At 42.4% G+C, this 25,047-nt stretch overlaps 1 protein-coding gene across 2 annotated transcripts in view; it reads left to right on the plus strand.

Moving 5' to 3' along the window:
- ARL13B (ADP ribosylation factor like GTPase 13B) overlaps positions 1–25,047 on the plus strand; it is a 1,170,737-nt gene that overhangs the window by 765,882 nt on the left and 379,808 nt on the right. For both annotated transcript variants that reach the window (XM_044072157.1, XM_044072156.1), the window contains exon 6: positions 15,190–15,392. In XM_044072157.1, coding sequence (XP_043928092.1) covers positions 15,190–15,392 — 203 coding nt within the window. The remainder of the gene's footprint in view (positions 1–15,189; positions 15,393–25,047) is intronic.

The raw sequence follows: 25,047 nt of genomic DNA on the forward strand, positions 1-25,047 counted from the left end.
CCCTTCTATCTCAGTTATTAGCTGCTTCTGACTTTCTCTTTTTACTATTTTCCCTTCTGTCATAGTTATTAGCTGCTTCTGACTTCCTCTTTTTACTATTTCCCTTCTATTTCAGTTATTAGCTGCTTCTGACTTCCTCTTTTTACTATTTTCCCTTCTGTCTCCGTTATTAGCTGCTTCTGACTTCCTCTTTTTACTATTTCCCTTCTATCTCAGTTATTAGCTGCTTCTGACTTCCTCTTTTTACTATTTTCTCTTCTGTCTCAGTTATTAGCTGCTTCTGACTTCCTCTTTTTACTATTTCCCTTCTATCTCCGTTATTAGCTGCTTCTGACTTTCTCTTTTTACTATTTTCCCTTCTGTCTCAGTTATTAGCTGCTTATGACTTCCTCTTTTTACTATTTCCCTTCTATCTCAGTTATTAGCTGCTTCTGACTTCTATTTCCCTTCTATCTCAGTTATTAGCTGCTTCTGACTTTCTCTTTTTACTATTTTCCCTTTTGTCTCAGTTATTAGCTGCTTCTGACTTTCTGACTTCCTCTTTTTACTATTTCCCTTCTATTTCAGTTATTAGCTGCTTCTGACTTCCTCTTTTTACTATTTCCCTTCTATCTCAGTTATTAGCTGCTTCTGACTTCCTCTTTTTACTATTTCCCTTCTATCTCAGTTATTAGCTGCTTCTGACTTCCTCTTTTTACTATTTCCCTTCTATCTCAGTTATTAGCTGCTTCTGACTTCCTCTTTTTACTATTTCCCTTCTATCTCAGTTATTAGCTGCTTCTGACTTTCTCTTTTTACTATTTCCCTTCTGTCTCAGTTATTAGCTGCTTCTGACTTTCTGACTTCCTCTTTTTACTATTTTCCCTTCTATCTCAGTTATTAGCTGCTTCTGACTTTCTCTTTTTACTATTTCCCTTCTATCTCAGTTATTAGCTGCTTCTGACTTCCTCTTTTTACTATTTCCCTTCTATCTCAGTTATTAGCTGCTTCTGACTTTCTCTTTTTACTATTTCCCTTCTATCTCAGTTATTAGCTGCTTCTGACTTCTCTTTTACTATTTCCCTTCTATCTCAGTTATTAGCTGCTTCTGACTTTCTCTTTTTACTATTTCCCTTCTATCTCAGTTATTAGCTGCTTCTGACTTCCTCTTTTTACTATTTTCCCTTCTGTCTCAGTTATTAGCTGCTTCTGACTTCCTCTTTTCACTATTTCCCTTCTGTCTCAGTTATTAGCTGCTTCTGACTTCCTCTTTTTACTATTTTCCCTTCTGTCTCAGTTATTAGCTGCTTCTGACTTCCTCTTTTTACTATTTCCCTTCTATTTCCGTTATTAGCTGCTTCTGATTTCCCATTTGCTGCCTCTACAACAGTCTTGTCTTTATTTCACTTCATCCCATGTGCCTTGACAGTTTTGCTTTCCATTTCCTTTTCCTTTGCTGAAGTTCTTGCTGAGAATCTTCCTGTAATGCCGTGTTGTGTGCACAAAGTTATCTCGGTCAAACTGTCACCTCTGACCTGTTCGTTAATGTAGTCCATCAGCAGTATGAACAGCAGTGGGCTCAGAGGTGAACCCTGATGCACACCCACTCCCACTGGGAACCCTTTGTGAATTTGAGCACTATTTGTACTGGTCAGTTGGTCCTTGTACATAACCTGCACTAATTCTCCCAATGTTTCTTGTACTTCAAAACACTGTAAAACTGCCCAAACCAGCATTCTTGGATCCTATTATATGCTTTCTGCAAGTCTAAGAATGCCCAGTTGCACTTTTTTTCTCATCTCTAGTTCCTTCTTGCCTATCTGTCAAATTGCAAACATCAGGTTGGAGGTGCTGTATCCTGATCTGAATCCAAACTGCTCATCTCCCATCTTACTTCCTTCTACTCTGCTTATTCATTTATCAGTCACCCTCTCCAAAACTGTCATGCATTGTGACAGGTGTTTGATACCTCTGTATTGCCCACAGTTGTGGATGTTTCCTTTGTGCTTGTACACTGGCACCAGTAGGCTTACTCTGATGCCATCCTGAACATGCCTGTCTCCATACTGCTGTGAATGCCCTCTAGCTATTTCTTCCCCATCTCAACAAACCTCTTTTTAACACCTTTATTAAATCATCACTTAAGACATAGGCAAGCATGCATTAACAGAAAAGAAAACAAACCATTTTAACATGTTCCATTTAAATACAATATATATCAGCTATATTTTCTTTGCTATAGTCATCAGTCCAGCATTACAAAACATTGCTGAATTGCTGCCTTCCCGTAAACCTCATTCCTCCTCCTGATCATTATTCTGCATGTATTGTTCTCACAAATTCTATTTACTTCTGTGTAATTTGCTCTTTCCCTCTTCTAGAGATACATCTAATTCTTTTGTCCCTTTTGTAATATGCACTACCTCAAATTCAGTTGGCATGGACTTTGATTTCCAGTTTCTAGTTATTGCTTTTTTGGCAGCCAACAGACTTAAACTAAATAAGGCCTTACTATGTATAGGCAGTTCAGGTCCTGTGTCCCAGCTCAAAATAATAATTTCCTTAGTTACAGCCATTTGCTCACTCAGCATTTGGCAGAGTACTCTGTAGGGAATTTTTTTTAAATCTACCAACTTGTTACACTCCCAAAACATATGTTTCCATTTACCGGTTCTTTCCCCATCACACCCCTAACATTTGCTAACTACCTGAGGGAAAATCCTTTGAAGTCTGCTTGAGGTATAAAAATACCTGTGCAAACACGTCCAAGCAAATATCCTAAACCTTCTGGACTTTGTTGCACACTTGGGAACCATACACATGTCCTGCCATTGTTCTCTTGTAAATTGCTTTTCCAGTCTCTCTTCCCTATCTTCTTTTGACCTTTTCAGATTGACTCTTTTATTATTATTATTATTATTATTATTATTTTATTATTGTATTATTTGCTGTACTAATTATGCATTGTTTAACACTATTCTCTGTTCCAGATTCAGCTAAAAACTCTACCAGAGCAGGCCTTTCACTTCTGATTTCCCTGTCTATTTGCCTGTACACTGATGTCATTCCCAGGGAAGGCAGTGTCTAGCCTGCAGTCCAAACATCTTTGTGGCTTCATCCCACCTTATTAACCTTTCCCTGTCTAGTTATTTGCTCTCAATACCTTCGTTCCATTGCCAGTTTTCTCCAGTAAATTCCACCCGCCTTTCCTACTTTCTGCACACCTACATCCAGTCACCCCCATTGGCAGAATCTCCTTTTTCCATTCTTATGTTGGCTTAGTTGTTAAAATATTTTCTGCTGCTTTATGAATGTAATATTCTGTATGACTGTTAGTATTCTCTTTAAAGATCTGCATTCAGAATCCCTGTTTCTTGACCCCCCCACTTCATCGTTCTCCCTTTCCATTGTGAATTATAACTTTCTGCTCGTGTTACATATATATTAACCTTAACTGTATAAAATATCCCTTCAAATTATGTAATCCTAAATAACCTTGTCATGTTGGAAGGAGAAACTTATCCCACTTAGCTTTTGCCCTCTCAGATATATTCCCTCAACATCTCCTCTGGTTGGTGAAAGTATGACTGACCCGTATATAAAACTAAAGGGACTAAAACATGTTTATTGCTTGTATTTAACCATCCATATCCATAAGCAAGACCTTCCAGTTTCTCAGTTTTTGTATTATCTTTTGCGTAGTCTCTTCGCACATGTATATCCCTAGCTATCATAACAGAAGTCCTTTTAATCCACACTGCTAAATACCCATATTTATGAAGATTTAATAAGATAAAGTTTTGTTAAGCCAATTCATTTGGGGGGTATATAATTTACTGCTATAGCCTATGTTTTTTTCTTTAATTTTATATCCTGAAAACAACTGAAACTGTCTCAAAATGTTCCACAACACCGAGATGTCCTTTTCTAGATTTGTCAGGTACAAAATAGTATCATCTGCAAACAGTCAACTTTTCTGGATTACCATACCAGTTATATCTTTACATTTCTAAGTCTCTTGTTTTCTTTGCCAGTGGCTCTAAATATGAAGCAAATAACAAAGGAGAAAGAGACACCCCTGCCTGGTTCCTCTGTTAAACACAACTTGGAGAAGAACCCTCCCACTTCATTTCTTGCTTCTGATCCTTCATATATTGTAATAATTAGCCTTATTATTATGTAAGGGAATCCAAATGCTTCCATTGCCCTGCTCATAAAATCCCGTCTTACTATATTGAATGCTTTCTCTGCATCAAGCCCACTAACAGTGGTATTTATTACATTTTGCATATCTCTGGGTCATCATTAATCTATTGTTTGTTTGTTTGTTTGTGGCTTTTGGCTTATGTTGTCAAATGTTTGCTTCCCCTCTACAAAAATCACACTGATCCACATTGATCAATTTTGGCAACACCCTTCCGTTTTCTTTAGCTGGTATAGACATTAACACTTTGTAATCATGGTTTAAAATTGAAATGGGTTTATATGAAGCTGAGTCTGTTGGGCCCTTACTGTCTTTATGTAACATTGCCTCCACAGATTTCTTCCAAGATGTTTGTGCTTCCCCTCTTTTTAAAATATTGTTTAAAATCTTCCATATCTTTTTCTCTTTCATACCTCTTAATGTCCACAGGAATACCATCTGTTCCTGGAGACTTTCCTGAAGATTGCTTATACACCACCATTATCATCTCTTCTCTTCCTATCTTAACTATTAGTTGTTGAGCCTCTTCTACCCCTAAGCTTGGTACAAGTCTTCCATAAATATTTCCATCTGTGCCCTTTATTTCCACATTTCTTTGCTTCATACAGATTTTCAAAAGAGTTACAAAATATCTCTAATACCTATACAAGATCTCTAGTTATTTTTCTTGTTATAGGCTCACTAAGTTTGGTGACGACCCTTTCTGCTTTCTGTTGCCTAAGTCATCGTGCTAAATGTTTTTGTGGTCTGGATTTATTATCAACAAATAGCTGCTTAAAAGTAGTCTTTCTAATCTCATGCATATTATCCCAGATGCTCCCTGGTTTTCTCTTTAGCACTCTGCATTCGTGCTCTTCTTGCTCTGAGAGATTCCCCTTTAACTTTTGTCAACCTCCGTAACTATATCTTTCTCTTTTATTTCTACCATATTTTTAAACTCCATTGTCATTTTATTCCACTTATAAGCTATAACCTGTGAAGATATTTCTATCTTTCCTAATAACTTTCAGATAATTTACACTACCCACTCCTTAAATTCCTTTTTTTTAACAGGTAGGTGGAAAAGCACAAGCATCTCAGTTTTACTTCATTACCCTGCATTTTAATTTCGATTTTTTATTGCTGCATGATCTGAAATAGCTACTGGATGTGTGTCAAAGCTTTCAGTTAAATGCAGGTGCTCCTATCTAGTCTATCCCAGTTATTACACCTTGGGGAATAGTATGTAAATTCTGTCTCAGTTCCTACAACAAAATATTTTCATAATTTTCTTCAGAAATCTACCCTCTTTTGTTATAGTTTCCCTTTTAGGTCCCCCTGACACATCATCACTATTACAAATCAAATTCCCTTCCCAATCTATAAGTAATACTCCCTGATAAAAGGTGATTATTTTTCTCAAACTTCTCTTAAGCTGCATAATAGAAGTTTTAGATGGAATATAAATAAATTCCAGCATAATCCTCCTCACTTACCAGTAATCTCTTACTACCACATATGTATCATTGTTGTCTTTTTTTTCCATCTTCTGTCACTGTTGGAGCCCCGTCTGTCAGTATAAGTATTCCCCCTTTCCTTTGTCCCTGATATTCTGCTAAATATACATCTTTAAATCTTTTGTCAAATTCACGTGCTTATTTCTTTCCTGATATGCCTTCTGTAGCATTTCTAATTTGCACTCCGCATTTCTTAATATAATTCAATAATCTTTCTTTTTTGTGTACGCCTGTAAGGCCCATTTACCTTCCAAGATAATATAGAAAGCATAGGCACTATAAAAAGCATTTCCATCCTCTTGTACATGTCAGTTTTTAATGTGTATTTCCTACTTTCGTGTTACATGCACACAATATTTGGCAGGCTGATCTTTCATACAATTCTTTTCACCTTCATTTCAAGCTATGCCACATTTTTAAGACTTTTTGTTTTAATGAAAACACTCAAACAAAAATTTTCAAAACACCCCATCCCATATTAACTTAAAACAAGCACACAAAACTAGGTACATCTTCAAAAAAATAGAGCTTAACCCTCCAGGTAGGACTAGTTGCCCCAAATCAACAGTTGGACCCTAGTACTACTAAATGCAAAAGTAATTAGGGCTGCTAGAAAGACTGCTATCTCTTATTTGCTTCCCATAATTTCAAACTTTATTTTTCACTGAACTGCTTACTATTATGCCTTTAAACATTGCATTGATCAAAAAAAAAAATGCTCAAAACTCTCAACATTAGCTGCTTGCACCTGCAGACATGTTTTCTCCATGTTAAAGTTGTTAGCAATGAGTCTTTGCAAATTTCTCTCGGAACAGAATACACAGCCTCTTTCAGCTGCCAGTTTCTTGACTCCCACTGAACATTTGCTAATTGTAAAAACAAGCTAAAGTTTTTGCATATATAATAAACTTGGTATTTTTTCATAACTTTCATCATTTTGATCTGTTTTCTCAAGCCTACTTACTCACAAAACACTTTATAGCTTAAGCCTCTGACAGTAATCTAGACAATTCACCATTGTAAAAATAAGAGAAAATATTTTAATTGTATGTATAATCTGTGCACTTTTACATCTCACCTCTACTCCAGCAGCCCAAGATTACAGTATATTAACGTTAAATTTGCATTTGTCTGGCCTTTTTTTCTCTCGTTATACTGTAAAGCTTATATTTCTTACAACTAAAAACAGCACTTGTTTGCTTTAATATACTAGCCACATAACAGCAGTCACTGAGGCATCCCCACATTTAAACTGATCCTAACTACACACTCTGATCCCTAATCTCCAGCTGAGATTCTAAGTGGAGATGGCACTCCAGACATGTGCCTTGCAGCCTTTTCCTCGAAGTGCTGTGAACAAGCACCATCTCATTACTGATTTTATTCCCCAGCTAGCTCCTGCAGATCTCAAACCGTTAACCAAACTTGGGATATCTTGAGTTATCAGGTTCATTATGTGTCCTTGATACATCAGCCATCATGTGTACACTGGTGCTGTTATTGACGAAGGTGTTTGTTTAAGAGCATTGTGTGCTGTTTTGGAAAAGTTTTTCCTGTTATCCAGTGTTGTCCTACCATGGAGTTGGTATATAACTCTGAGAATTATGGGGAGTGCCCCTGCAAAAAACAGTAGTTTCCATTCCAGCCATGTCTTTCCTTTGTATGTAATGGGCAACTTTTAAGATTTGTAGGAGCAGCTATCTGAGCTATGATGAAACATATTATAGTTTCTTATAGTTAGACATTGTATTTCCCTACATACATCAGAGCTGGCAGTGTTGAAAGAATGTTCTTTGTAGAGTACTATGTTGTTAAAAATCTGTCAGGGTACTTGTTCATTTTAAGTTCTTATGTGTCTGACCACTTGCTGTTGATGCTGTCTTGATCACAGCTTGTTTTTGTAGATTATGTTCTAAAACTGCATAAGGACTGCATCACAGAGCAAGAATATAAATGTTATATTAGATCACAAAGAATAGAAACAAAACTGCCTTTTGAGAGCATCTTGCCAACTAGAATACCAGTAGCAAAAGTGGAAGTTTTGTAGTTGTCCTTCGCTTGCTTTGGCATTGCACAAGGTTATGATTGGACATGACATTCATGCCTGAGAAAGATTTTTAACAGAATTCACCTTGAGACTATCCTATTTAATAGAATTTGAGAACAAACATGCACAGTGCTGTGATAGGTAACTTAGCTCAGTTCTTTATAGTGCATGTTTCTAAGTGCTTTACTGGTGACTGTTGGTTGTATAACTCTGATCTCATGTAAATGCAGATATAAACTGTAAAACCTAATTTTTGTTGGTGGATTAAACACCATTTGTGCTGGGAAATTCCAGATGATTAGAAATCTTTTATTCTAGCAAGAGTCTTCCAAGCATACGTGTGAGTGTGTAAGGCACCATGCAGCAACTGGGGTATCTGAAGTAGTTAACTTCATTTGATCAGCACCCTATGGGTATCGGATCCGAGCCGGAAGCTTTCCTAGCCAAAGATCTGAGCTCCAAGCTCCTCCCCCTTACCCATAATGCCCTGTCACCTCCCTCTAACCCTCAGATCTCGTTTGCTGCGGCTTCTGTAAGCTTCTTAGAACGAGCTCCTAGCGTGGTATCGTGACTTAAGGCTTTATATATATTTTTTCTGTCAAAATTTCTATATCTTTGTGCGTGTGATTTCCTTCTAACTCCCTTAGTATTTTTTGTGGGTAATTTTAAAAAATTCTTAGTTAGTTAAAGTTATTCCCCTCCCCCCTGTCTGTGTGTGAAGGTGTGTGCCTGTTTTTCCGTTTTCTTTCTTTAAAATGTCTGAAGGCCCAAAAGCTGTGCTTTCTAAATGCTCCAAGTGTGGCCATAAGCTGTCCCCAGTGGATGGCCACACTCTGTGCATTATTTGCCTGGGTGTTGATCATCTTTCTTCGGGCTGCACTATTTGTGCAGCCTTCAACCCCAGGGCTTTGAGGGATAGGAGGACGAAGCTAATCCTTGCGGGCCTTTTGCCCCCTGATTCCACTTCGTCCTCCTCTGTGGCGCCAGCCACAGCTGCGGCTGCTCTGCCTACCGCCTCCAATCCCCTGGCCGGGACTCAACCTCCCTCTTTGGTCCAGGAGGAAAGGGACGGCAAAAGGAGAGACAAGAAGGATAGGGAGCAGGAAAAAGATAGGCACCACAGCCACAAGAGGCGGTCCAAGTCAGTTCCATCTGCCCCGCCATCCAAGCAGCTTGCCTCTCCTCTTAAGGTCTCTGGGTCTTCCCCCTCCCAGCTTCGTTCTCCACATTTCTCCCCGGAGCCAGAGGAGGAGACCCGGTCAACTTTGAGGTCATCTAGGCGGCCTTCCCGGCCGGCCTCGGCGGCCTCGTCCAGGTCAACGAGGAGTCTATCCAACGCAGACATGGACCGGATGATGCGTCGATTTCTTCAGGCCCAGCTGCAGATGTGAGTGCTCTTGCCTCCCCCCCCAGGGGGGAGCTCAACCCCCTTTTTCACCCCCATTGCTCCTTCTCCGACCCGCTATCGGGGTTCGGAGCTGTTGGATCCATCTAGCTTCGGAGCCGGGGTGGTGTCGGTGCCAGCAGTGTTTCCTACTTCGGCGCCAACTGTACCCTCGAGTCTGTTGGATCCGTTTTTGGATCAGAGCTCTTGAGGCTGTGAGTTGAGCATCGGATCTGGAGGGGTTAGTGGGCCTTCAGCTCCATCGAGGTCGGAGTGCAGTACTCTTTCAGATCTGATCAGTTCATCTCCGGTGCCAATCCACACGCCGGATCCGAGGGGACTGCTTTTGGATCCTAGGGAAAGCGGTTCACCCTCATCATTCGACGTCGTGGAGAGGGTCCTTTCGAGGCATTCAAGGCCCCAGGCACTTGCTACGAATCCACCTGCCATTTCCTCTCGGACGGGCCTGTCTTCCATCATCCGGCCCCAGGGACAGCCTGCGCCTACGTCCCAGATGGTTCCCGTAGAGGAACAGGACATTGTTGGTGAGGCCTCTTCGGACAGCCCTCCTGAGGAGGTGCCTCACAAACGAAAGTGCAAGAGGAGGCACTTGGACTCACCTGAGTCCCTCACAGAAGACACTGACTTAGAGGAAGGGGAAGGTTCCCCAAGGTCACCCCCCCCAAAGATGTCTCCTTTGGAGACATTATGGAAATGTTGCACATTAGAGGGGCGTGGTCTGGCCAGAAACCTTCCTCGGTTGAGTCTGTGTTTCTGGAGGCGTTTGATGCAGGCCCATCTTACCTCTTGGGTGTCCCCTTCCGCCGACCCCCTGGTGGACCTCATAACTACCAGGGCATGGAAGGAGCCGGACACTGTTGAGCCAATACCCAAGAGACCTGACAGGATCCTCAGCTCCCCACGGACAGGACAGTTTGGAGCAAGGGTGCCCCAGTGGATGCTGTGGTGGTGACAGCTGCCACTAAAAAGGAATTAGCACAGGAGAGTTCCTCGCTACATCCTCCACACAAGGAGTCTGTGATGATGGACCATCTTGGAAAGCGGATGTTCACTTCAGCGACCTTCTGTAAGGTCACTGAACTATATGGCACATGTAATTCGGCTCCGGCCGGACCTGATCAAGGAGTACACTGGATCACCCCTAGAGTCCATGTCGGCCGAGGACAAACGGACCTTCTCGGCTCGAATAGCCACTCTCAAATCGATTACTAACACATCTATGCGGCTTCTCTCCCATGCCACAGAGGGAGCGGCTAGAGCCAGTGGAACAGGTGTTGTCTTACGTAGACAGGCCTGGCTCCGTCTCTGCGACTTTGCGGAACCCTTCAAGGTGTCCTTTGCGAACGCCCCTTTTGATGGTTCTATGCTTTTCGGCAAAACCGTCAGCGATACGCTTCTCCAGAGCGAGAAAGATGGGAAGACGTATGCCATCGGGATCCACTTCTTGGCTCCTCAGAGGTCCTACTCCAGGAACCAAAGAGGACAAAAGAAGATGTGGTTCCGGAAAGCTCAACAATCCTGTTTCGCTCTGGATCCTTCGTCCTTCCGAGGCAGAGGAAGACAGGGTGGACGCCGGCCCAGAGGCAGAGGGGGGCCGAAGAATTTCGGGTCGAGGGAACCTTTTTCCGATCGACCCTCGCAGCAACCCTGAGGAGTTGCCCGACTGCCCCTCTCTGGAGGCAGTCGGGGGTGCTTCTCGGAGCACCTAACACACTGGGAGTCCATTACGACAGATCGCTGGGTGCTCCGAATTATATCCAGAGGCTATTCTATCCCATTCCTAACGTATCCTCCCCGGTCGGGGAGCCTCCCCCGATGTTCCACCCAATCAGAGGGAGGTAGCAGCCTTTGAAATATGAGAGCTGCTAAGAAAAAGAGCCATCCAGCATGTCCCCCTCGGGCAATCCGGATCAGGCTTTTACTCCAGGTTCTTTTTGGTGCCAAAAAAGACGGGGGATTTACGACCGCTTCTCAACTTGTCCACACTGAACCTGTCGGTCGCCAAAGAAAAGTTCCGGATGGTCACTATTTAATCCATTCTCCCACTTTTACAGGAGAACAACTGGATGTGCTCGATAGACCTCAAGGATGCGTACTACCACATTCTAATGGACAGGCGATCCAGGAGGTTTCTCCGCTTTCGGCTGGGAGCCAGCCATTACCAGTTCAGGATCCTACCCTTCGGTCTCACCACAGCCCCCAGGGTGTTCACCAAGGTCATGGCAGTTGTAGGGGCCCACTTGAGGCTTCAGGGAATACAGGTCTTTCCTCACCTGGACGATTGGCTCCTAACCGCCCCCACCAGGCATCTGCTATGTTCAGGCAGGGACTACTTCTAACATCTAGCCCGCCATCTAGGGATCACAATCAACCACAAGAAATCCTCCCTTCATCCTACTCAGATCTTGGATTTCATAGGGGCCAGGATAGACACTGTACAGTCCAGAGTCTTTCTGACGGCGGACAGACTTCGCAATTTAAATCTTCACATTCTGGCTCTTCTACAATCACCAGCCCCCCCAGCAGAATTAGTTCTGAGGGCCCTGGGGTCCATGGCAGCGGCCATCAATCTGTCACCTATCGCACGTCTGAAGATGAGAATCCTTCAATGTACCTTACAGGTTCAGTGGTCCATCTTACGTCAACCCCTGTCTACACCTATTCCCCTCAGCAGGATTTGCAGGGAGTCTCTACTTTGGTGGCTCTACTCCAGAGACCTCCGGGAAGGGCGCCCCTTCTCCATGTCCCCACCTCAATTCACAGTGACCACAGACGCTTCTCTCCTCGGGCAGGGGGGGGGCATTGCATTTGCAGATCCGTCCAAGGCATGTGGACTCGCACAGAGACTTCATTGCATATCAGTGTCCTGGAGATGAGGGCGGTGCTTCTAGTGTTGCAGGCTCTCCATCCCCTTCTTCCTCCGGGGACTATTGCAGTTCAAACAGACAACATGTCAGTAGTCTGGTACATTAACAAACAGGGGGGAACCAGATCTTACCCACTTTGCTGAGAGGCCATGAGAGTGTGGGAATGGGCGATATCCACCAACCGCTTTCTCTTAGCAATGCACATACAGGGTCGGTCAAACATTCTAGCGGACAGGTTGAGTCGAACCTTACGAGTGGTCTCTGAACCCAGTAGTAGCGGAGCAAATCTTCCTCAGATGGGGTCAACCTTGCTGCGATCTGTTCGCCTCACCTTCGAACACAAAGTACAGCGAGTTCTTCGCTCTAATTCCCCCACCAGGGGAAGTCCCCAGAGACGCTCTGGTTCATGCTTGGCCATCCGGTCTTCTGTATGCTTATCCTCCTCTTCCATTGATGACAAAGTTCTTACAGAAAGCTCGTCGGTTGGGGAGCAGAGTTATCCTCATAGCCCCATTCTGGCCTCACCATACTTGGTTCCCATACCTACGGTCTCATCTAGTACATCCTCCCTGGATCTTAGATCCCATTCCGGATCTGATTACTCATCCCTTAGGATTGAAGACACCCGACCTGGACTACCTCAAGCTCTCAGCTTGGTTGATCCAGTTCCATTAATGGCCAGGACTCCCGGTATATCTTCCTCAGTTAAGGCCATCCTGGTGGCCGCTCATAAACCTTCTACCAGGAAAATCTACAAGAGTAAATGGAAGCATTTTTATATCTGGGCAGAGCATAGGAATTTGGATCCCTTTACGGCTCCTATCCCAGCAGTCCTCGACTTTCTATCCCATATTTTTCATCAAGGGGCTAGTTCTTCTACTGTTAAGGTTCAATTGGCAGCTATTTCTCACTTCCACGTTGGAAACAGTTTTGGCCCCTTAGCTTCCTCCAAGATTTGCAAGACATTCCTGAAAGGAACTTTCCTGTTAAGACCCCCTGTTAAAGATGCAGTTCCTCCATGGGATCTAACCCTAGTTCTTCAGGCCCTCACTGGTCCCCCCTTTGAACCCGCGGCTTCAGTCAACTTAAAATATGTATCTTGGAAAACGGCCTTCCTGATTGCCATTACCTCAGCTAGGAGGATATCGGAACTTCACGCTCTTTGCAGTAAGCCTCCATACATCATCTTTCATAAAGACAGGGTCTCCCTCAGGACTAATCCCTCCTTTCTGCCTAAAGTGGCTACAGAAGTCATCATCAACCAATCCATCAATCTACCTGTCTTTTTTCCTAATTATCAAAACAAAGGAGAGTATAGAATTCATTGTGTGGATGTTCATAGACAGTTGCGATTTTACTTAAACAGAACAGCTGAACTTCGAAAATCAGATCAACTCTGTGTCATTTGCTAAATCCTGTCTGGGTAAACCAGTGACTAAAGTAACCTTAGCTAGATGGATTTCTCAATGCTTCCTCCTCACATACAAAAGCTCTGGTTGTCCTGAGCCCCTGAGGGTTCGAGCCCATTCTACCCAATCTATGGCTACTTCTGCTGCTTTCTGGTCAAAGGTTTCTTTGGATGACATTTGCTCAGCAGCTACCTGGGCTTCCTCTCATACCTTTATTACGCATTATAAATTGGATTTAATATCCAGAGGGCGCGCATCTTTAGGCTCTGCAGTGCTCCGGAATATCCTTCCATGAGGACCTCCCAAGTTTTTTTTTTTGGTAGTTGGGGACTCTGTCCCACAAGTTGCTGATCAAATGAAATTAACTACTTCAGATAAAAAAGTTATGTACTCACCATAACGTTCCATCTGAGTAGGTAACTTCATTTGTCAGCAACCAACCTTCCCTCCATCCCCCGAACCCTTAGTTCGTTCTTGAAGGATCAGGACACGTCACTTCCAGATGACATCAAGTGGGACGTTCAGTATTCCTTTCTTGTGTTATAGTAATTCTGTATGACATTATGACAAACTCGATCTGAGGGTTAGAGGGAGATGGCAGGGCATTATGGGTAAGGGTGAGGAGCTTGGAGCTTGGATCTTTGGCTAGGAAAGCCGCCGGCTCGGATCCGATACCCACAGGTTGCTGACAAATGAAGTTACCTACTCAGATGGAAAGTTATGGTGAGTACATAACTTCTTTTTATAATGCTTTAACTGTTTCAATATATGATGTATTCATGTAGAAATGGACAAAATCGCACGTCTCTTCTCTGCATGCATATGCAGCACACATACACACAGTACAAGGTAAAGGGCATTTATGAGTTTTGGTGCTGGAGGCTTAGTGGTCTGAGTTATTAAGAGTATGATTGTGACATTTGCAGGTGTAAACAACTGATTTAACATCACATTACAATCACAGTGGAGCACTAAAATTGTCTTCTTGATTTTTTTAACCTCAACAGGGATGAAATGTTTGGTACTAGGGCAGTGCTTCTGGGTACTGCCTTTCATGGTGTGTTGGCAGTCTTTTTCTCTGAAAACTTTAATAATTTCTTTCTTGAATTGAATTCAAAGTCACAAATTTTACTGTGCACATTTATTTTCCTCCTGACTGTTTTTACACGTGTGTGTTATATTCATGGGGGATCGAAGGTTTGTCCCAGGGATTACTCCCGTGTCACTATTAGACAGAGGCACAGTAAACTAAACCTTAAAAAGGGCACAATATACTCAAATCAAGGGGTGGCGTAAGCCATACAGAATCGCGCTAGGCTTATAATTGCCCCAGGGCAGATAGCCTAGTATGAACCTATGAACTTATGTTTTTGTATAAAACTGCTATTGTCAAGAGCAGGTAACAACCTCTTGATCTTGTATCACTGCTGTAACAAATGTATAATTAAAGTAACTATAGAAAATGAGGTGGACATTGTGTGTGTGTGTGTGTGTGTGACATGAATGTTAACTACTGATCACAATTTCATGTTACTATAACTCTTCTAAAGAAAGTGTTGTACAACTCATTCTGTCAGACATTAAGGATTCAGCCTGTTTAGTAAAGCACAAACCTTTACTTAAACTTACATATTTCTTTTTTCAAAATGTAGAGTCCAGTTCTATTACACTGCAGGTAGATTGGAAATGTGCTGGGATTCTGATAGTCTGCAGTAGTTAAAATTTTATTACTGTACTAATCTGATTAAAATTTGATGGTTATTCATTCTGTGATGATTGTAGGAACCATGCTCAGCCATTCTTGGTACTGGGAAAAAGCTTGACAAATCGATAAAGAAAGGTCTAAACTGGCTCTTGGGAACCATAGGTAAAGACTACGATGCCATAAATAGTCGAGTAGTAAAAGATACCACTGAACAAAGAGCACAAGAGGAACAAGAAAAACAGGAAAGGGCAGAAAGAGTGAGGCAAATAAGAGAAGAAAGGTAAATGGATTTAAAATAATCATATAATGCTGCCTTGCACTTTTTTGCAGTCCTTAATCTGCACAAATTGCATGTGTGAGTTATGAATTTATTTACATTTTTGGCTTCACAATGCCTTCTTGTTCCAAATAGTATTTCAGTAGGTTGATGTTATGTGGAACTGCTTACCCTCACTTGTACAGCCTGTAACAAGCCAGGACCCCCCCCCCAAAAAAAAAAAAAAACACATGCGCCAGCTCTTGTTGTAAATATTTGTCTTGGTCTTTATCTTTTATTATTTTTGTTGTTATATGATAATGATGCTGAGTAATCTGTACTCCTAAAATATAAAGTCTTCATCAGCACTGTAAAAATATATCCATTATTTACAGTTTGTGTGTTAGATTTTACAAGAATTTGTCAAGCCAGATATTGACCTGACCTTAATGGAGTAGTAGCACATGACAGAGGCAGGAAGAAATGGAAAGAGCTGAGGTAATACACATAGTGTGTAAGGCAACTTTGAGCAGTACACTGGAATTTAAACTGAGAGTAATGGTAACTATGGAGCTGCGGCAAAGTCATGTTACAGAGATTATACTTGCAAAAATGTTTAGAATGGAAGGCAGAGACCCAGATAAGAAAATAATAGTATTTGAGATATAAACTGAAACAGACAGAAAGTCTAAAGTTGGCGTCCCTTCTTGGTGATAGTACTTGGTTGTCTATTTCTTCTTTGTTAGTTAGAATTCAGCACATGATTGTGCCTCTGTATTGATTTGCACCGTTTCAAAAAACACCATCCATGCACACATACGTTCAGTGCCTGTCAGTTCTTTTGAATAGCGTGTTAATTTTAGGCCGCTGTCCTTATTGCCATCATTAAAACTTTGCATTCGCACCAGTAGCACAGTAAGTCTCTCAGTGCCTGTCAGATTATCAGTCAGGACCTACATCTGCATTGTCTCTTTGTTTCAGGGAATATTACAGCATACCAACTGCCACAAGAACCAGAGGTTGAACCCAGGAACTTGTAGGCAGAAAAGGGAGAAGATGAGGTATCGGCCTGTTTCATGACTAAGAAAATGGTGACATTCAGAAACTCCTGTGAAGACTGATAGAAGGGTCCTAAGGGTCCTTCTTGTAGCCCTCTACATAAGTCAGAACATTACCACAAGGCCGAAATTTGAGAGCAGGTTAAAGCCCAACCCTTTGGAAAATAAATATGGTGTTCTCCTACTCACAACTCTGTGAGTGGTGAGCTGCAGTACTCCGCTACCTACAACCCTGCAAGTGGTGAGCTACAGTACTTGGCTACCCACAACCCTTCAAGTGGTGAGCTGCAGTACTCTGCTACCTACAACCCTGTGAGTGGTGAGCTGCAGTACTCTCCTACTTACAACCCTGTGAGTGGCGAGCTGCAGTACGTCGCTACTTACAACCCTGCAAGTGGTGAGCTACGGTACTCTGCAATCCACAACCCTGCAGGCGGTGAGCTTACCTTCTGTTGTCAAGAACTTCTGCCATGATACATTTTTCTTGGATAAGGTCTTTGGGGAAAGTACATCTTTGCCCTGTATCAGGGGATGGGGGCATCCCTAAATTCTTGTACCATCTTCCTGTCAGATGGTCAGTTGGCACCTGTATTCAGCCACCCTGATCCCTGAGAGTGGTTTCTTGAGGCATTCAGACAGAGAATGGACTGGTGCTTGTCAAATTGGAGGGTGCTTCCCCCAGACCTGGTTTGGCCTGTAGATCCTAGCCTGGAAGGGTTCAGTAGGTCATCATAAAGCAGAACTTATGCATTGAAGTCTGAGAACAAGCGGGGCAGAAGCACACTATCAGGGAGTCTCTTCTGAAATTTACTTCAGACCTGACAAATGGTTGAATGTAAGGCATGCTTTCTTTAGCTGGAAGATCATCGGGTGCTATTTCTGTGTGTTGAGATGGCTGGCATGGGTCTTTCACATTCTTATGCATGTTCGCATGCTGCCATTGGTAGTAGATGGTGTAGTACTCCCTTAGTCTTCAGTTTCTGTGGTGATGTAGCAGATCCAAAGGACAATGGGTCGATCACCATGTTCCTGTCTGCTACATAACTCCTCTTTTGCAGGTGCTCCAACACTTATGAAAAAGAATCTGCACAGGACCCAAGTAGTTAATAACTTTCTCAGAAAAATTCAGCTTAGTTGTTGGTAGAGAAAGATGGAGGAGCCCTGAGTTTATCCCTCTCTTGGAGTCATTAATTTTGGAATTTATCAAAGCAGCCTTGAGGCTCTACTAACATGATCGATGCCCTTTAAATGTTACCTCCTAAGTAGATAGGGTAGCTTGCCAGGCATCCTCATACTGACTCCTCTGTGATCTTATTTCTCCATAGTAGGTTGCATATGTGCACTTATTTTGCCAACTTGCTGTAAGCTATGTAGTCTAATTCTTTGGACATGTGTGGCAAGGCATTTTGTTACTGTTCAGTTTTGGGGTTCATGGTCCTCAACTACTCATCTCACCTGTCCCAATTCCAGTCCCCCTTGGTCTGAAAAGCTCTGTATAAGCATGAAGACCTTCCCAAGTTTGGTCTCGGGGAAGATCTTCATAATGCATTGTATCTGGCTTTCACAGTGGGATTATGTGTCTGTCACTGGAATATTGATTGTTTGGCTGTTTTGATTAAGGCCCAGGAATTGGGAGTATAAATGTTCTTGGTGGTGTGGCTTGGATTATCCCCTGGATGGAGGAGCAAGATTTTGGGTGCCTTTTTTTGTGCACGATGAGATTCATCCAGTCCATCACAAATATGATCCTTGATCTCCATAAAAGGGAAGACGTTGTTACCTTTTTGGATGGTCGTTATGACATTCATCCTGTTCTGCTTGCTTCTGTTCTAGTTCTGAGTACCTATAAAATAGGATTAGGCCTCCATGTCACCTGAGTAAGACTCTCGACTGTTAAGTTGTTCACTTTCCTTCAGTACCACTTAGCTTACCCAAAAGGATGACTCCACTGGCTACACTACCACGATCATTACTACATTTGTGGACTGCCTGTGGAGAAACATTTCTCAGAGGTTGTCCTGCTATAGAGAGTCAGTGGTTTGTGGATGTGGTTTCTGTAGGCCACATTTTGGAGCTTACCAATCTTCCCCAAGAAATAACTCTGCTTGGTAGACCAGTCAGTTTACCAGATTTCTTAGGTCAGACATGGACTGTACTGTTTGAGGGACTATAGGGATATTTCTGGTGTTGGAGGCGAGTTAGGGGTTTTGCTGTAATTCCTCGCTGGTCCTGTAGGAGGTGGATAATCTCTGGATCTCAACAGCTTTAACCATCATATTCATTATACCATCATCTACATGGTGACCATACAGGAAATCCTATCATTGCTGTTATAAGATGCTTGGATGGTGCCACTAGATATGATTGTTTGTCTTTGGCATATAAATATTTGGGGTCTATATAGGAAATTCCTTTAGTTGGCTGTGGGTAATCATTACTTCTAGTTTAAAAAAAAATTCATATTCAAGTCTTCACCAAAATTTTGACTGTAGCTACCATAATCAAAATGTTGACTATGGTGACTGAAGTTTTGCTTGAAGGAGAAAGATGTCCTGATTTTATATACTTAGGTGGTTTGCTGCTGGTACCACTGTTTAGATGTCCTCTTGTGTGAGGTTACTGGATGTGCTAATTATTTGCAATACCTTGGAACCATCATCAGTTGGAGAAATGTTCTTTCTGACTCCTGCTCTGAAAGAGGCCTTTAGTGACATACAGTTAAACGCACCCTGTTGTTTGTCATTTCTAGCCTTAGAGAAGTGCCCAGAAGGTCATATCCTTGGCCACATTGGTAAGGATACACTACACAATCCGAATTCAGAATCTGCTGCATCATTGACTATCTTCATGATACTGCTTGCACTCTTGAAGATGTTAGTGATGCATTGGAGAAACTTCATAGCTGCCATATACTGAAATGCCTCTGGTGTCAGTTAGTTGCCACTGAACTCTGGAGTACCGTACAGTTTCCATTGATTTTCTGGTGAAGTTTCCCTGTTTTGCAACTGAATCCCTGAAAGATTCTGATAGATGTTTAGGTGTGGACTAAAGAGCTCATGTAGGTTGTCACATGATACAAGGAGTATACCCCACCACCACCACCACAAAAAAGGCTCATCATGAACCAGTTAGAGCTTAAAGCAGTACTGTGCTGGTTTTAAAGACCTTAAAGAAGCTGCTGCTTTGACCAGTCAGAAAAACATTCCAGTATGCACTGTCTAAAGCAAACAAGCTGATGGGGCACAAAGTCCTATCTTCTGCAGAAGGAGACAGTGCTCATGTGGTAGTGGGTGAGAGTCAAGGGCAACATCCCCATGGAAGTGAACAGTCGAGGGGATGCTTTGGGTTGCTCCTTCATTCCCTAATTGGAAATGTGGTTTCAGGGTTCTTGTCTGGGCAGGGTCTGCTAGAAGTGGGCTGTCTGGAAGTCACACTATTTGCCGCTGTTGAGAATATGTCCTTTCTCTTTTATGTTTGATGTAGGAAGTCATTATGCAGCAAGGAGGTTTGTGTACACACATTTCTGTTGATTTCATGCTTAATGCCAGAGTTTTATTTATTGATATTTGAGTACTGAGAAAGTCTGACTGGGTAGGAGCCTTTTTTCAGCAAAGGCCCAGGGGAAAAAAGTTCCAAAGTATTACAAAACGTTTTAAGAAGAGTAATTTTACAGGCTTTAAAAATAATACAAAAAACAACTACAGTTTAAGTAATAACACCAAATTAGGCATAATACGAAAACATCTGGAGCATTTCTCCCCGGGCCTCCGCTGACAACAGGCTCTGTGGAACCTAGTCGGACATTCCCGATCAACAAATGTTAAAAAAAAAAAAAAAATTGGTTAACAGATGCAATTTGTATGATAATGATTTAACAGAGAAATTATAACTATTTTAAAGAAAAATTAAGGGTAAGTTAGTGTAATACAAACTAGAATTCTAATGTGAAGTGAGAGAAAAACAGGCTTGTGGTATATTTAGAGAGAAAGCCAGGGAAGAGAAATTGATAGAAGTAAGGAAGTAAAGTAAGGAGAAATAGATATTTCTCCATATTTATGCATATAATTTATCCTGGTGTTGAGCAAGAACAGAGACAGCTTTTGGCTAGGAAGTATTTTAGAATGGTTTTGAAGGATAGTAGGGAGGGTATTGACCTGATAGATAGAGATGTGGAATTCCAAGCCTTATGAGCATCGTACTAGTACAGGCAGTGCCAGCAGATTTTGATTGGTCTGTGGACAGACTGGAGATGTTCTTCATTCCACATTGCTGCAGTCCTAACTATTGGCATATCCTCAGTCTTTTGCCACATGGTCCGATGCAGAAGCAATTAGGTTGGCGTTCTGAAAGTTTCTGAAGTCAGAGAATCAAAGTTGAATATTTTGGTTTTTCTTGCCTCAGTATTTAACCGGATGTCAGAAAAAGTGAATAACTGTATTTCTTGTGGGAAACAGATACCTCATAGGGATTACCATACTTTGTGTATACCTTGTTTAGGGCCACTATTAAGAGAAGGTTAGACTGTGCCAGGTTAGTTTAATTATAAAGGACAAAGCAGCAAAGCCTGGAGTGGAAGAACCGACAGTCCCAGGCGTTGGATCTTTAGAAGGCTCAGTGGAGCCGGAGGTTTTGCCAGGTGTTTCTTTGGAGTCTCAGGGAGAGACTTTACTGTTACAGGATGTATCCAGGAAGTAGGCCAGGCTGAGGGGCTTCTCAGGTGGCTGTTCTTCCCTCTCTTCCTAAGGTGGTTAGAGCCTCCCCTTCTGTTTCCAAGGCTTCTTTGAGAGGCAGGCCAAGTTTAACTTCAGTGGGGTTTCTCCTAGTGCTTCAGGGTCTTTGCCTAAGAAACATATGCTTAAAATGGCAGAGGATTTGATTACTATGATTAGAGGTTCTATGCCCCTCCTGATAAGAGGCCTAGGGTGGAACCTGAGTTTGAGAGTTTTGAGCAATGTTCGGAGGCTTTGAAGACTTGCAGGAGTATCCTCCTTATTCTGATTCTGATGTGGATGATTCTACTCCTTCAGCTTCTCCTCCTGAGGATTTTTCATTTTCAGAGACTCTGCATTCCATGAGGGAGCATTTTAAATGGGAAGGTCAAGATTTCTCTGATTCCAGGAAGAGGCTTAGGGAATTCTTGTTTTACCCCAGCATAGGCCTTTAGCTATACCTCCTGTTCTGAATGTGGTGGAAGATGTTTTGCAGAGGCTTCCCTCAATCCTGATTCTTTGCCTCCTGCCCCAGTTAAACCGGATAGGTACTATAGGGTGCCTGAAGCTCATAAGTATCTTTTAAGAGTCCTAGGGCAGACCCGGAAACTGTCTCTCAGGGGCCTAAAGGTGTGAAGGCCTCTGTTGTTAAAAATCCTGTTCCTCCTGATAAAGAGGCAAGGGCTTTGGATAGATGGGGAAAGAAAGTGTATACTTCTTCCACTTTAGCCATGAAATTGTCAGTTTCACATGTTAAAATATCAGAATTATCTCCTTTCACAATTGAAATCTAAGGTGGATGCTCTGGCAGAAGGTATTGAGTGTAAAGAGTTGCAGGATTTAGTTCATGTGTCTGAACAGGTGGGTAAACATTCCTTGCAATGTGGTTTTGATGCTGTGCAGGCCTCCTCGAGGGTGGCTGCCACTGGTTCTGTTCTTCGTAGGCATGCCTGGTTGAGAGATCAGAATTTAGCTGAGCATGTTAAAACAAGGATTTTGGATGCTCCTTTGCAGTCTGATGTGTTGTTTGGTTCGCCTGTGGAAGCAGTCTTAAAGAAAATGGAGGACAAGGCTAAGTCTATGCAAACTGTTAAGGATTTTTGCAGGTGCAGCCTCCAAGTTTAGTAGAAATTGGCCTACTAAGGGATGGACTTATCCTGCTTATGATTCCCAGTCTAGGGGCAGAGCTCAAGGTTCTTTAGGCCTAGGACAGGAGTTCCTGCTCAGACTTATGGTGAGGGCAGGGGTCAGTCCTGCAGACCCAATGACCTGCCTTTTCAGCTGCCAGTACATTCTCGCCTGGCAGCACCTTTGGGAGGAAGGCTTTTCAAAGAAAATTGGGATTTAATTACCCAAGACAGATGGGTTCTGGATATCATTCACCACGGTTACAGGTTTTATTTCCATACCATGCCTCCTTTCAAAGGCATGCCAGACATTCCTCCTCTACAAAGACAAGAGGCTCACAAGCAAATTTCTCTGTTGCTCCACATAGGGGCCATTCAGCCAGTTCCTGTGCCAGAAAGGGGCCTAGGATTTTATTCTCGCCTGTTCCTAGTACCAAGAAGGGGAACACGTGGAGGCCAATTTTGGATTTATCTCTCCTCAACACTTATCTGGACATTCCCAAGTTCAAAATGTTGACGTTACAACAGCTTTTACCTCTGCTGGGCAAGGATCACTGGATGGTAACTTTAGATCTCAAGGAAGCTTACCTTCATGTGCCTATAAGACTAAGTTGCAGGAAGTATCGAGCTGGAAATTCTCATTATCAGTTCTCTGCATTGCCCTTTGGCTTATCCACTGCGCCCAGAGTATTCACAAAGGTTCTGGCTCCAGTGATAGCTTACTTCAGGCTAAAAGGAATTCAAATCTATCCTTACTTGGACGACTGCCTGATTCTAGCTCAAGAAAAGGAAGACCTTCTACAGCATTTGGATTATGTCATAGCAGTGCTAAGATGCCTAGGGTATTCTGTGAACGAAATAAAGTCCAGTCTAGTACCCTCTCAAGACATGTGCTTTCTGGGTGTGAGACTGAATACAGCAGCCCAGATGGCTTTTAACCCCGGACAAACAAAAGAATCTTTCCAGTTACTTCCATCAACTATCTCTTCAGTCCGGGCTGACTGCAAGGACAGTCCTTCAAGCCTTAGGGTTCATGGCATCTTGTATTCTGGTGCTTCCCAATGCCAAACTGCATATGAGGAAGCTGCAATGGTATCTCAAAATGTATGAACACAGCACTGCCAGGATTTGGACACTGTCATTCAAATAATACCTTGCATTCAAAAGGAATTTTTGTGGTGGGCTCAGGAATGTCACCTAAACAAGGGACTCTCTGTGACCCAGTCAGATTCTAACGACAGATGCCTCAGACATTGCTTGGGGAGCTCATCTAAATGGAAAGTGGATACAAGACAAGTGGCCTGCCAGACTACAGCATCTACATATCAACATGAAAGAGATGTTAGCAGTCCAGTTTGCATTAATGGCTTTCAAGGAGTTACTTCTTCCAGGGCAGGTGTTGATTCTAACAGACAACACAACTGTCATGTGGTACATCAACAAACAAGGGGAACACATTCTTACCCATTGTGCAGGCAAGCAATGATTTTATGGCAGCTTGCAACTAACTCTTCAGGCAAGGTTTCTAGCACAGAACTCCTTAGCAGATGTGTTAAGCAGACAAATCATGGATCCCGTGGAAACTGGATCTTCATGTATTTCAAAATTGACAGTGTCATGGGGAACTCCAGACATAGATCTGTTCGCTTCTCCACTAAACCACCAGCTGCCAAAGTTTTGCACAAAGAGGTTTCATCACACAGCTTGGAAAGTGGATGCTCTTTCTTTCAGTTGGAAAAATCTTCATGTGTATGCCTTTCCACCTCTGCCTCTTCTCCCAAAGGTGCTTCTAAAGGTCAGACAAGACAAGCCAAGGATGATTTTAATAGCTCCAGATTGGCCTCGGCAGCACTGGTACCCATTACTGAGGAGTCTGGTAAGGAAGCCTCCATGGCCTTTACCCTTGATTCCACACCTGTTGTCTCAGAGGGACGGTCACCTGCTCAATGTCAAGCTTCAATCTCTTCATCTAACAGCCTGGCATATTCTGTTTTGAAAGACAGCAGGTCTCAACTTCCTCAACAAGTTTTAAATGTGATTATGGAAGCCAGAAGACCTAGTACAAGGAAAGGAAAAATGGAAGAGATTTTTATTTTGGAGTGCAGCAAACAATTTGGAGATTTCTGAGCCTAATTTGAGTGTGGCTCTTCAATATCTTACTGAGTTATTGGACAAAGGTTTGTCTTTCTCTTCCATTAAGATTCATGCTGCAGCAATTTCAGCTCACTATGATTGTGACCCACCATTGTTTATCCTTTGTTCAAGCAATTTCTTAGAGGGGCAAAGAATATAAGACCCCGCTCCTACTCCTGCTTGGGATCTCAATTTTGTGTTGGAGAAACTTACTCTACAACCTTTTGAGCCTCGGCTACTGCTGAATTGAAATATTTGTCATGGAAGACTGCTTTTTGTTGGCCATTACTTCTGCAAGAAGGGTTTCTGAGTTGCAGGCCCTTATGGCGGTAGAGCCTTTTTGATTTTTCATAAGGATAGGGTATCTTTACTAATCCTTCCTTTATGCCTAAGGTGGTTTCTAGTGTGGCTTTAAACCAAACTATTCATTTGCCTACTTTTATGCAGATCCCCAAAATAAAGGGAAAAGATTTTGCACACTTTAGATGTACACAGGCAATTGCGTTATTATTTGAGCAGGACTAAGGATTTTAGGCAGTCTCAGCAGTTGTTTGTTTCTTTTGCTTTGGGTTCAGGGCAAGCCTGTGTCAAAACAAACTATTTCTAGGTGGATTGGGTTTTGCATTGCATTTTGTTATTCCCATCATGGCAA

Source organism: Protopterus annectens, chromosome 5.part0 (genome assembly GCF_019279795.1).
Source record: "Protopterus annectens isolate FY-2018-M chromosome 5.part0, PAN1.0, whole genome shotgun sequence".
NCBI classification, from domain to species: domain Eukaryota; kingdom Metazoa; phylum Chordata; order Ceratodontiformes; family Protopteridae; genus Protopterus; species Protopterus annectens.